The sequence below is a fragment of the Cryptomeria japonica genome, unplaced genomic scaffold, assembly GCF_030272615.1.
Source record: "Cryptomeria japonica unplaced genomic scaffold, Sugi_1.0 HiC_scaffold_180, whole genome shotgun sequence".
Lineage (NCBI taxonomy): Eukaryota > Viridiplantae > Streptophyta > Pinopsida > Cupressales > Cupressaceae > Cryptomeria > Cryptomeria japonica.
Window position 1 is genome coordinate 231,251 of NW_026729002.1, and position 11,783 is coordinate 243,033.

At 32.9% G+C, this 11,783-nt stretch overlaps 1 protein-coding gene across 2 annotated transcripts; it reads right to left on the minus strand.

Annotated features, from left to right (window-relative positions):
* Window positions 1-3,857: 3,857 nt before the first annotated feature.
* On the minus strand, window positions 3,858-10,933 carry LOC131867723 (laccase-3-like). Of its 2 annotated transcripts, XM_059215529.1 has the most exons (6): window positions 10,745-10,933; window positions 9,714-9,865; window positions 9,229-9,473; window positions 5,309-5,437; window positions 4,276-5,226; window positions 3,858-4,176 (listed from the first exon to the last, which is right to left on the minus strand). In XM_059215529.1, exons 1-6 carry the CDS (start codon window positions 10,853-10,855, stop codon window positions 4,046-4,048), a joined length of 1,719 nt encoding a protein of 572 aa, XP_059071512.1. In that variant the 5' UTR covers window positions 10,856-10,933; the 3' UTR covers window positions 3,858-4,045. The 2 variants fall into 2 exon arrangements, with proteins under 2 accessions (XP_059071512.1, XP_059071513.1); XM_059215530.1 differs by lacking the exon at window positions 9,714-9,865 and having other exon boundaries at window positions 10,745-10,923.
* Window positions 10,934-11,783: the final 850 nt, after the last annotated feature.

Genomic DNA, 11,783 nt, shown 5'->3' on the forward strand with positions numbered 1-11,783 from the left:
ACCCCTCTTGTGGCCCATAGGTTCAAACGGATCATTTTTAGGTGCCATGGATTCCAAGTTAGGGCCCATCAAAGTTTGATAATTTTGAGCACTTAGGGCACTCAAGGGACGACGCCGGTAGGGTATGACCCCAAGCGTTTGATTGAGCGGAAGGGAAAAATAGGAGCATGCGTAGGGTAATAATGCCTAACTGGACATGTTGGAGCCGATGGTTCATCATCACAACAAGCAGAAGGAGAAATCGGCCACACGACAACATTCCATTGAGTGAGACTGACGATTTTTTCGCCAACCAAAAAATTGCTGCTTTAATAAAATCGTAGGGCAACTTCAAAAACTAAGATAGGCTTTCATAGGGACCCCTCTCATGGCCTCATAGGTTCAAACGGATCATTCACAGGTGCCACATATTTCAAGTTAGGGCCTGTCAAAGTTTGACAATTTTGAGCACTTAGGGCGCTCAAGGGATGACGCTGGTAGGGTATGACCCCGAGCGTTTGATCGAGTGGGGGGGGAAAATAGGAGCATGTGCAGGGTAATAATGCCTAAATGGACATGTCGGAGTTGACGGTTTGTCATTGCGACGAGCATATTGAGAAATCGGCCATGCGACAACATTCCATTGAGTGAGACTGACGATTTTTTCGCCAACCGAAAAATTTTTGCCCTAATAAAATCATAGGGAAACATGAAAAACTGAGATAGACTTTTGAAGGGACCCCTCTCGTGGCCTCTTAGGTTTAAACATAATGTTTGCAGGTGCCACGGATTCCGAGTTAGGGCCCGTCAAAGTTTGACAATTTTGAGCACTTAGGGCGCTCAAGGGACGACACTGGTAGGGTATGACCCCGAGCGTTCGATCAAGTGGGGAGGAAAAATAGGAGCATGCGTAGGGTAATAATGCCTAACTGGACATGTCGGAGCTGATGGTTCATCATCACGACGAGCAGAATGAGAAATCGGCCATGTGACAACATTCCATTGAGTGAGACTAACGATTTTTTTGCCAACCAAAAAATTGTTGCCCTAATAAAACTCCGAGCGTTCAACTGAGGTGGGAGGCAAAATAGGACCATGCATAGGGTAATAATGAATTGTATCAAGTATTTTCATTAAATGAATTGTATTGTTCATGAAATGTATTGTTCATTGAATGAATTGTATTGTATTGTTGATTAAATGAATTGTATTGTTCATAAATTGTACTGTTCATTATAAAAACAACACTTACGATGAAATGAAATGAATTGTATTTTTCATTAAATAGCCATTATTAACCATTGTTAATTATTGGAATGAAGATTAAAGATTTCCATGATAACACCACGCACAGATGAGCAACAATTTATATGATCGAATATCAACTTTTGTATATATAAAAATGTCAAATGATTACAAATGTATGTCCATACATAAATATGGCATAAATGCCAACTGAAACAAAATAAAAATTGGATATCCGATTTGCATAGGTAATTACCAGGCCAGGGTGTACTGACACCCAAGCCAAGCAAAAAGTCAACACGGATTTTCGCGTTTTTAGGTGAGTGAAGAAGGCTATTTTTTTCACATCGCCACTTTTTGGCCCCCCTTGATCCTACACTAACCCATATGGACATAGCTTTTTGAATTTGGCAAAAGGAAGAACTCTCCCAATACCACCATTTCTTGTCCTTTTCCTAGAATTAGTTTTCCTAACCCTTTCTTAGTCACTCTTACTATTTTTCCTTGGAATAGACTAAATATGGGGGATGACCTCATCTAAATAGAGCCATATAATTGTGATAGGTTCAAGTTAAATGGTAATCTCTAGCTTGATGTTGTGAAAGGTAGTCTTGCATCCTATGTTGAGGGTATGAAGGGTTTTGACCCTTCTCTCTTGAAACAGTTTGCTTAGTCCTATAATTAGGGAAACATTAGTATTAGGGATGTGGCTTAAGAACCTCATCTATGGAGTCTATTGCTACTACTACTAGTCTCATTGCGGAAGGTATGACCTTCCCTAAAAAACTTAAGGGACAATACCAAACTAATTTCAAGAGGTTCCTAGAGCCAAGTGAAAATTTTGCTCGCCTGCAAAATGGTTTCAACATAGAAGATATTCAAACATTTCCACTCCTACTTATTTTCAATCATAAATCATCTCAGGTACAATTTGAAAATGAACTCCCCTTGCTAGATGTTTTCTTGTATTTCCTAGTCTGTTGTTGTGGCTAATTCCATGAATGTTCTCCCCTTGTATTAGGGGTTAATCCTAAGTCTTTATAATTTCCATGTGGCTTTGGCCCCTACTACTGGGCCCTCCATTGGTCATGGAGCTTTCTCAAATCCCTAATTGAAAGGTCAACCCTAGTGTGAGGACTACCCCCAAGTCTAAAGGGATACCTACCCATGTTAATCCCAACCAATCTACCAAAAAGAAGAACTTCCTTGCCTCTCCTCTTAAATAAACTATTGTCAAAGTGCAAGATGAGGAGGAATTTGCTTCTAAAGACTTAATTTCTTCTTGTTCCACAAACTCTAAGTGAACCGTGAACAACCACAATGTGAAATTTTTTGCCCCTTCTTCACCTTCTTCAAGGGTTCCCTTCCTCCCTCCCTCGTCGATTCCCCCAAGAAGTGAGATTTAACAAAAAATATTGAGAAGATTAATGATCTCCGTCATGCCTAAAATAAGCAAAATTACATCATTTGTTGGCCCCTTGATCAATTTAATATTGCTAAGAATAAAATCAATAGGTTGGAGGCTTTGGTCGAGGTTGTCAATAGAGCATTGAGTTGGACAATGGAAGATAAAGATGAAAGAGTTTAGTTGGAAACTAATGATCTGATGGAGAGGCTTGAGAAATGCCCCAAGATAATTTGTAGGAGAAAATTAAGGCTCTAAGTGACAACGTGGATTGAAGAGAGAATAGGAAGGGGACAAGTAGGGTTATTATGGAGCTATAGGGCAATCAAGAGACCTTTAAGAGGAAACTAGAAGAGATGGTAGCTCTCAAAAATGAAATGATGAGAAAATTTTTGGTTTCTTTGCAATCTATCCATGAAGAGATTGATAGGAGACATGCGAAGAGGAAGCACTACCTGGATATGACCTTTGACAATGCTTTGGAACCTAGTGAGTACATGGTCAAGGCTACTTTGGAGTCCCCTTCTATCTCTTCAAGTAAAGGTTCAAACAAAAGATTTATCTTTTTCATAGAAAGTGAAAGTACTTCACCAAGATTGGCAAGCTAAAAAAATCCCCACTAGATAGACCTTATGTTTGTGTCTTCTATGGGCAGCATTGGTTTTTGGGTATCCTTTGGTTTCTGGTTTAGTTTAGTTTTCTTTTGTTGTTTCTATTTGTTAGTTGGTTCTAGTCCCTTTTTGTAAGCTAGTTTGGTTGTTGGATGCTCTCACTCCTCATGAAATCCTTGGTCTTAGCATTATGGCTATTATATAAAGGTTCACGCCTATCCTATTTTATCTAATTAGAACGATTAAATTATTAATGAATAAAAAAAAAATTATGATTTCAAAAAGTATTGAAAAAATAGAAATTCAATTTTTAAAATAATCTAATACATATTTACAAGATTACATTATATAAACTCTTTTATAAAAATCAATTTTAAAAATAGGTGTTTGAACAATAGTAATATTTTTTAAATAAAAATATATTGTTTTGTTATAATGAGTTGGGAGGATAAATAAGTTTGAAAATAGATATTGAAAATATTTAAATTATGTTAAATATCACCTAACATTTTTCGTCATATATATTATGAATATAGTTATTCTTAAGAACTCAATTTTCAAAATTTTAACCAATTAAATTCAAAACGAAAAATATTTGTAATTACTAAATTTACAAATTTACTTTAAAAAAATAATATTTTTCAATAGAAAAACTACTAATTTCTAATTTGTTATCCAATACAATTATTAATAACTAGTTAAATAATAGTTATTACAATAATATTGCCTCATGGCAAAATACTTATAACAAGGTGGTGAAATTAAAGACTACTATTGACTGATTGAGATGACATGGTTTGTGGAGCTAGCATTTCGGGAGTTTAGGAGGAGGCTTCTCCAAACTTGCCAAATTGCCATGGCCATTCTTCACCACGAAGACCATATTCAATCCCCATGTTAGATGATCATCAAAATGACAGTGCACAAACCAAACACCTGCAAAAATCATGGTTTTTCACATATTCTTCAGTTTTTAATTTTAAGATATGCATCATTAATTTTGAGAGAATAATTGAAAGCTATATGTTTTGTCACCTGGATTGTCAGCTTTGAATCTGATAGCAGTCCACCCACCAACAGGAACTCCCACAGTATTCCGTTCTGGTGGATCAACCAAATTGAATGTGAGAGGATCTGTTCGAGCATTGTAGTTACCAAATCCCTCTCCCACAACATAAAAATCATAACCATGAATATGCATTGGATGGTCATCAGGCTGGAAGATATTCGTTGCTTGGAACACCACTTGAACTGTAGCATTATAATTTAGCACTTTAACTTTTGTTCCAGTGATTGGTGACCAAAGACTTCTGGGTATATTGTCACTTGTATAATTAAACACAATTGGTGGGTTTGAAGGAAAATCAGTGGTAAAGACACCATTAATACCAAAATAATAAGCTTGAAGTATGGCTATATCTGGCAGGACAAAAGATACATTGTTCATACTAGCAGTTACTCTGGTATTGTTGGGGCCTTGACAGTTGGTGGTCACGTTAGTTCTACAGGGAAATAAACCAAGTCCTATTGTTATTAGGAGTTTCTCATCAATGTTCTGGGGAACTTCTATTGGGTGCTCTTTTGAAGCTAGGCTTCGTAATCCTTTATTAAATTTAGTGACAGTTGCAGTGTCATTGTATGTTGGAAATTGTGGAAGAGATGGGGTGGCAGATGAGTGAGAACCCACATAGCTAAGAATGGCAGTTGTTGTGGTGTTATCAAAGAATCCAATAGATTGGGTAGTGTATACATTGGCAGCAATGTAGTATTTGGCTATTGCTTGATTGGCGGTGAGAAGAACATCTGCAGTTTGGCCAGGGGTTATAAGCATTATGTCTGTTGTGTATGGTTTTGTGTAGCAAACATCTAAGGCTACCACTGTGAAATTGTGTGATGCAATCTTGAAAAAGAGGTGATTATTGACTGCAGCATTAACAATACGTAGAAGGTACGTTTTTCCTCGTTGTACAGAGATTTTAGTTGTTCCTGCATGTAAGCAGTTAGTTCATCAACTCCATGTTGAGTACCTGACATTAGAGTTCATCTGTAACTGAAAAGTACTCTATACCTGATTTGGAGCAAGAATAGAGATCTCCTGGCTGACCATTGATGAGAAAGGCATCGGATATATTAGGTGCACTTCCTGTTTGAATTAATAGCCTTTCGACCGCTTCAGGATCTTTGTTCCACCATTCTCCTGTTTAAAAAAAGTAGGTCATATTATGGATCTCTAAAGAAAATAAAAATAAATAAAATAATCAATCTATAAATTAGAGTTGACTTCAATAGTATTCTTATTAACTTAAAATTTAATAAAGTTGCGTTTAAGGTTGTTCACCTACATGTACTTCTTGATGAGTAGAGTAATGCATCTTGTGTTGCCAAAGTTTCCTTCTCACAAAGATTAGTCCCCTCTTTGAGGTTGTTGGTGTAGGTATAGTCATATTTTTATGGTTTTTATCTATCTTTATATAGAATTTCAGACGTAATAATCATGGTTGGTTTTTATAGCTTCATAGTTTCATTGGTCATCTATTTGTTCACAAACTTCAAAAAAGGTGTTCCTAATTTATTAAATAATGAAAATTTTGTTTTTCTCATCAAGAATAAATCTTAGCTATCAAATAGAGAACATCTTAATAAAGAAGGTATTAAATTATAAATGAAGAGCTAGTTCTAAATATCTAAGACATTCTTCATGGTTATTTCATTTTTTCTTATTCAACTTATAACTTTTATTGTTTAATAATTTGATTACCGATCATTTTATCTCATATATTAGTAATGTTCACTTAAAACCTACTATATAGAAACTTCAAAATTTGGTATATTCTTACTATCCTTTATTGTGTTGAATTTGATGTCATTATTTATAATCCTGATATGTACATATAAAAAAAGAAAAAAACAAGATAAAAATGAATAAACTTATTTCTAAAAATAAGATGAAATGGAAATAAACAAGCTTTCTTTTTATGACTACTTGTTAGTTCTAAATGTTTGTGACTTCTTTTGGATGAAAAGTAATTAAAATATATTTATTCTATTATACATTTACGCACCAAGGGTGGCTACAAAATTAATAACTCGTCCTTTTTTTATGTATACTAAATTTATGTTTTTCTCAAATATTTTCATGAATATAGATGTATATGTTAATAATGTTGTGCTTGATGTTGTCCACTTACAAGTGCTTCTTGATAACTAGAGTAATGTTTTAGTCCATCTACAAATACTAACTTCTCCCTCTTACAAAGATTAGTCCCCTCCTTGAGATTGTTGGCATGAGCATAGCTAAAATGATTGTGGACATGATTATCATGCTTTTTATCTACCCCAACATAGAACTTCAGACATAGTATTCATGGTTGGTCTCCATAGCTTCGCCAAACTTTTGTCTAATCATAGCCTCATGAAAAGGGTACTCCTAATTGATTAGACAATGATGAATTTGTTTCTATTGGTGTTGATTGTATCTCCCACCAAGAATAAAATATAGCTATAAAATAAAGAACATATTAATCAAGAAAGAATTGCTATAAACAAAGAGCTAGTTCTTGATAGCTAAGACCTTTCCCATGGCTATGACCTATCTTTTCCTATTCTACCTAAAAATTTTGATTACTTATCATTTTATCTCCTCTTTTAATATGTTCAATTAAAACTTAACCATATAGAAATTTCAAAATTTTGATACCTTTATACCATCCTTTATTGTGTCGAGTTTAACGTCACTATCCATATTATTTTCATTTGGATATAATACAATAAAACAAGATAAAAATGAATAGAATTTTAGCAGTTCAAATAAAATGAAATGGAAATGAGAAAGTGTTATTTTTTCTTCTGTTTTTAACTAATCGATAGTTCTAAACAAAACCCTTATGATCATGAAATACTCTAGCCTCTAGTTATTAAGATAATTCTTGTCAATCATAGCTCTAATTTTACATATATGTTAATGTGTAATGAAATCACACAATTTTTGGGTGGAAAATATAAAAAATAATTTTTTTGAATTGAGTTTAAATTAACAAAATGCATAAATGTCCTTTTTAAAGGACATGTCATTGAGAAATAGGAGGATAGAGAGATTTTTCTTTGAATTGGTGAATAGGTAATTAGTAAAAAAATTGTTTTATATTGTTGGGTTTTCTTTTTCCTGTATGTGTACATTAAGATATGATTAAATTGCATTAGTACCTTTTAAATCATGTAATCAAGAATTGGAAAGTCCATCAATATGATTTTGGTAGGCTTACTTTTGGTTAACATATATGGCATCAATGAAAACTACTAAATATTATTAAAAAAAAAAGACAATTTTTAATTGAACTACAATATTTGTTGCATTTTGTTACCATAATAACTCGAGTGGAGTTCAAATCTTAATATAATTTATATATTCTAGAATTTTTTAGAACATAAAAACTATTTGGGATAGTTGCACTATTAAATTTTCATGGATTAGTTAGGTGTTGAATTGAAGACATCCCATTTGCTACTAGGTTGTTCTACCACTAAACTACAAGCCCTCATGACAATTGGTCCATCTTTATTTGGGTATGACTCATTTTCCAACATCCCCCTTGAGCCAAACAATAGATTCTTATTGATCCTATCTTGGTCTAGTTTTGTTGACCTTGGCTTTTATATCATGTTAAATTTATGGACTAGCTGGGAGGTAAACCTAAGACTTTTTATTTTCTATTGAGAGTGTTGTACCATTGAAGTTATGACAACACAAATACTAACAATAGTATAAACTATATGTGAGTAATATAATTTAAAATATAATATTAAATGTCATCAACTAACTTGTGTTTTAAATCTTGATCCTATTAGAAAAGTAATTTACAACATAATTGTCACTTTTATATGGATCCATAACTATGTTTAGCACCGAATATGATATATTTATAGCAACTAAATTCAATGAATTCTAATTACTTTAAATCAAGTAAGCTTTCCAAAGTTAGAAAAGTAAAATTTTATCTAATCAATAAGCTAGCAATTATTAGCAAACATACTCAAAAAAATGTGAGATCTCAAATTCTATTTATTTAAGAGTTGGAATATTTTATTTTACAACTATTTTATTTCCTACAAACATATATAGACACATAAAAATTAAATCAATTGAGAGTTATTTATTTTATTGGTGAACCATTTTACTTGTAATATTCTATAAATTGAATTTTAATTTTTATGTATATGATCTCAATACAATACTTCATGCTATATTGTCACTAAATGTCTCTCAACATAATAACTAGTTTTTCTTTATTTATTTTCGGTTAATTTTTCTATTTTGAAAAAAGTGAGTTGTAATGTGAATAGCTATCAAAGCATTCACAAAAAATAATCACATCTATATCTTTAAAAAAATAGAACAAAGAGAAAAAAAACATAAATATTTTTCTAATATTTATTAAAATATTATTTTGTCTCGATTTCTTTTTTAAGAAATATATACTTAATTTGTGAGGATATTATTTTAATATATATATTTATTTGTTCTAAAGCTATTGAGTTATTGCATAAAAATGTCAAAACAAAAGAGTTTTACAAAAAAAAAATTAAATTACACATTTTATAAAAAATTATAATTAGTAGTATATATAACGCATAAGTATTTGTTCCTGAAATTTAAATAGAAGAATACTATATTAATAAAAAACAAATGTAAATGTAAAAAATAAAAGAAAAACGGAGAAAGCAATTAACAATTTACAAAGCTTCCTTGATTCTTTTGGTCGTCTCATATTTTATTGATATATGCTTAATGCTTTTTATCTTTCCTTCCCTACAAGAATCTGATGAACCCTTAATCAGAATAATTTATAAAGCTTTCTTTACTAATATAAGAGTATTTTTTTAATTCTAAACAGCAGTGTTATTTTCAGCAAACTTCTATTCATAAAAACAGGGAACTGATATAAAACAGGATATTAGTCTAAAACAGAGGATTTCAACAATTTTGATTACCTAACACGATGGGAAACTCTGAATAGGGTTGAGGAAACGGATAAGAGCTTCCTTTCTTTGGATAGATAACTATTGCTCCGTGAACTGTTGCACGCAGCCACGAGACATGGGCATGCCACCACAAGGTTCCTTCCTGTGCAATAATCCTGAATTTGTACGTATATTTTACTCCTGCTTGAATCGGGCATTGAGTTATATACCCTGCTCCATCAGCCCATGCTGTGCGAATCTGTCTCACTCCATGCCTGAAAAGCAAACGTTTGCAACCAGTTTGTTACCACAAATAGAAAAGTGAAATGATAAGGGCAATAAAACGGAATTTGAAAACGTTTTGCATCAGAAACAGTCTAAATATAGCACGATTTTTATATACAATTGATGATATTAATTTGATTTACTATTAATACTACATACGCCAAGAAACAGCCGTATAGAAGCATAGAAGTGTGACATGTCAGTGTGAAGCATTGAGAGACACGATTTACCAGTGGATGGTGGCATTGTAATTGGATTTGTTGATCGTTTTAACTCTAACACTGTCGCCATTGTGTACATACAGAGTAGGACCAGGGAACTCTCCATTCACTATGACTCTGCTATGCGTCTGACATAGCCTAGTAATAGGTGTTGATTCAATCTGGCCAAATCCAAAGCAAAAATATATTTCCAGTATTAGGTACCACAAATATGCTATGATCTGTCTTAATGAATAAGATGCTGAGCATGGAAAAATATCATCAACGTTTAGATTAACCTACGGCGGGTTTAAAGAGTAGATTCTAAATATTGATTTAAATAGGCTGTTCATCGGACTGGCTGATCATGCATAGACTGGATCGATGTGGTTCAACTAGGCTGTTCATCGGACTGGTTGATCATGTATAGACTGGATCGATGTGGTTCAACTAGCACATTTTAAGTATTGATTTGTTTGGGTGGTATCTGAAATCATACTGGTTTTTTCAATAAAACCACTTTTTAATCTTATATCAGAAGAGCCACCAATAAATCAAAGATTAGAGTGTGTTGTATAAACCAACTAAATTACAAATTAAAAATCGATTAACTAAAAAATAAGATGATGAATCTCCTTAACATATCTAGGATAATAGCTCTTGATAATGAATAGACTAATTCAGAACTGGTTTAAATAGCACATTCTAATTTGTTTAAATTGTTCATCTAAATTAACACTGGTTTTTTCAATAGAATCCATTTTTCATTAATGTGATTTTAGATAAACAATTTAAACAAATCTTAAAGTATGATGTGTAAACCAAAGCACTAAATCATCTATCGAATAACAATAAATCAAAAATTATGATGATGAACTCCCTATTTCTTCTAGGAAAATAGCTCTGCATTCTGTATGTGTGATGAAGCACCTAAACAAATAAAAAATCCAACTACTTGAAAAGAATAAAATGATGAATCTTCTTAGCTTGCCTAGGATAATAGCTCTGTATTCTGCGTAATTGTTCAAAGCAACTTATCCACAGAGATACGAAGGACATACAACAAATGTGGAGTGATGAACGTGTGCTCTCGCTGAAGCATCGAACAAGGCAAGGAATGTAAGGAGCACAACTGAGGAGACCATCGAAAAATACCCTGAACATAACGACATTCTGAAAACCGAATGTCGTCTACTTTTTCTTGTCAGCCAAATTGCAGGAAGCAAATTTTGCAGTAATCAAAGGCAGAAAACCAAATATATGTGATGCTTTCTAAATAAAAATATTCTCCAAATCAATTTGTTGGAAATCTATGCTATGTTTTGTTGTCATTGATGTCAAACTTATTGTCACTGATGCCAATCTATCAGGTGTTGTCATTGATGTCACTATGTGTGTTAATAAAGAGGTAGTTGTATGTTGTTCAACTGTGTGGATGTTATAGATGAACCAAAAATGAGTGTTTGGATGTTGATACATTGTTTGGTGGTGATATTGAGAAAGAATGAAGTGTTTCTATAAGGCTATAATTGTGGAGGTTACAATAGGCTAGAAAGATTATTTAATGCCTTTATAGAAAAATACTCTGCATTCCTCCAGTTCTTGATGATGGTGGCTTCTGGTTCTAGATATAGTGTCTACATTTTGTGGATGTTGCACTATTATACTTCTAGGGTCTTAGTTAATCAGTTGATGAAGTTGGTTATGGCAATTTCATTACAGTGAGGTTGTCTATCAAGACTGGTCTAAAGAATGCTCTACATTAATTTATTGTGTTGATTCAAGTGTTGCGCTTGGTGGAAATGTTTATATGATTTGTGAAACATTCTAGTTAAAATTCTTTATATTGGTTTGATCGACAAGTGAATTTATGTTGTTTTGTGTTTAGTTCGATTAGTCATGTTGGTATTTAGTTGGCACAATTGATTTATCTTATTTGAATCATGCTCTTTTGGTTTGGATATTCTTTGGAGGCTGAGTTAGAATGTTTTTTATGGGTCTTACCATGGTGTGTAGATCCATAATGAGTAATTTGTATTGGGTGATGATTTCGGGCTTACGAGTTAATGTGCTTCATTGTTTCTCTTTACATGTTATGTG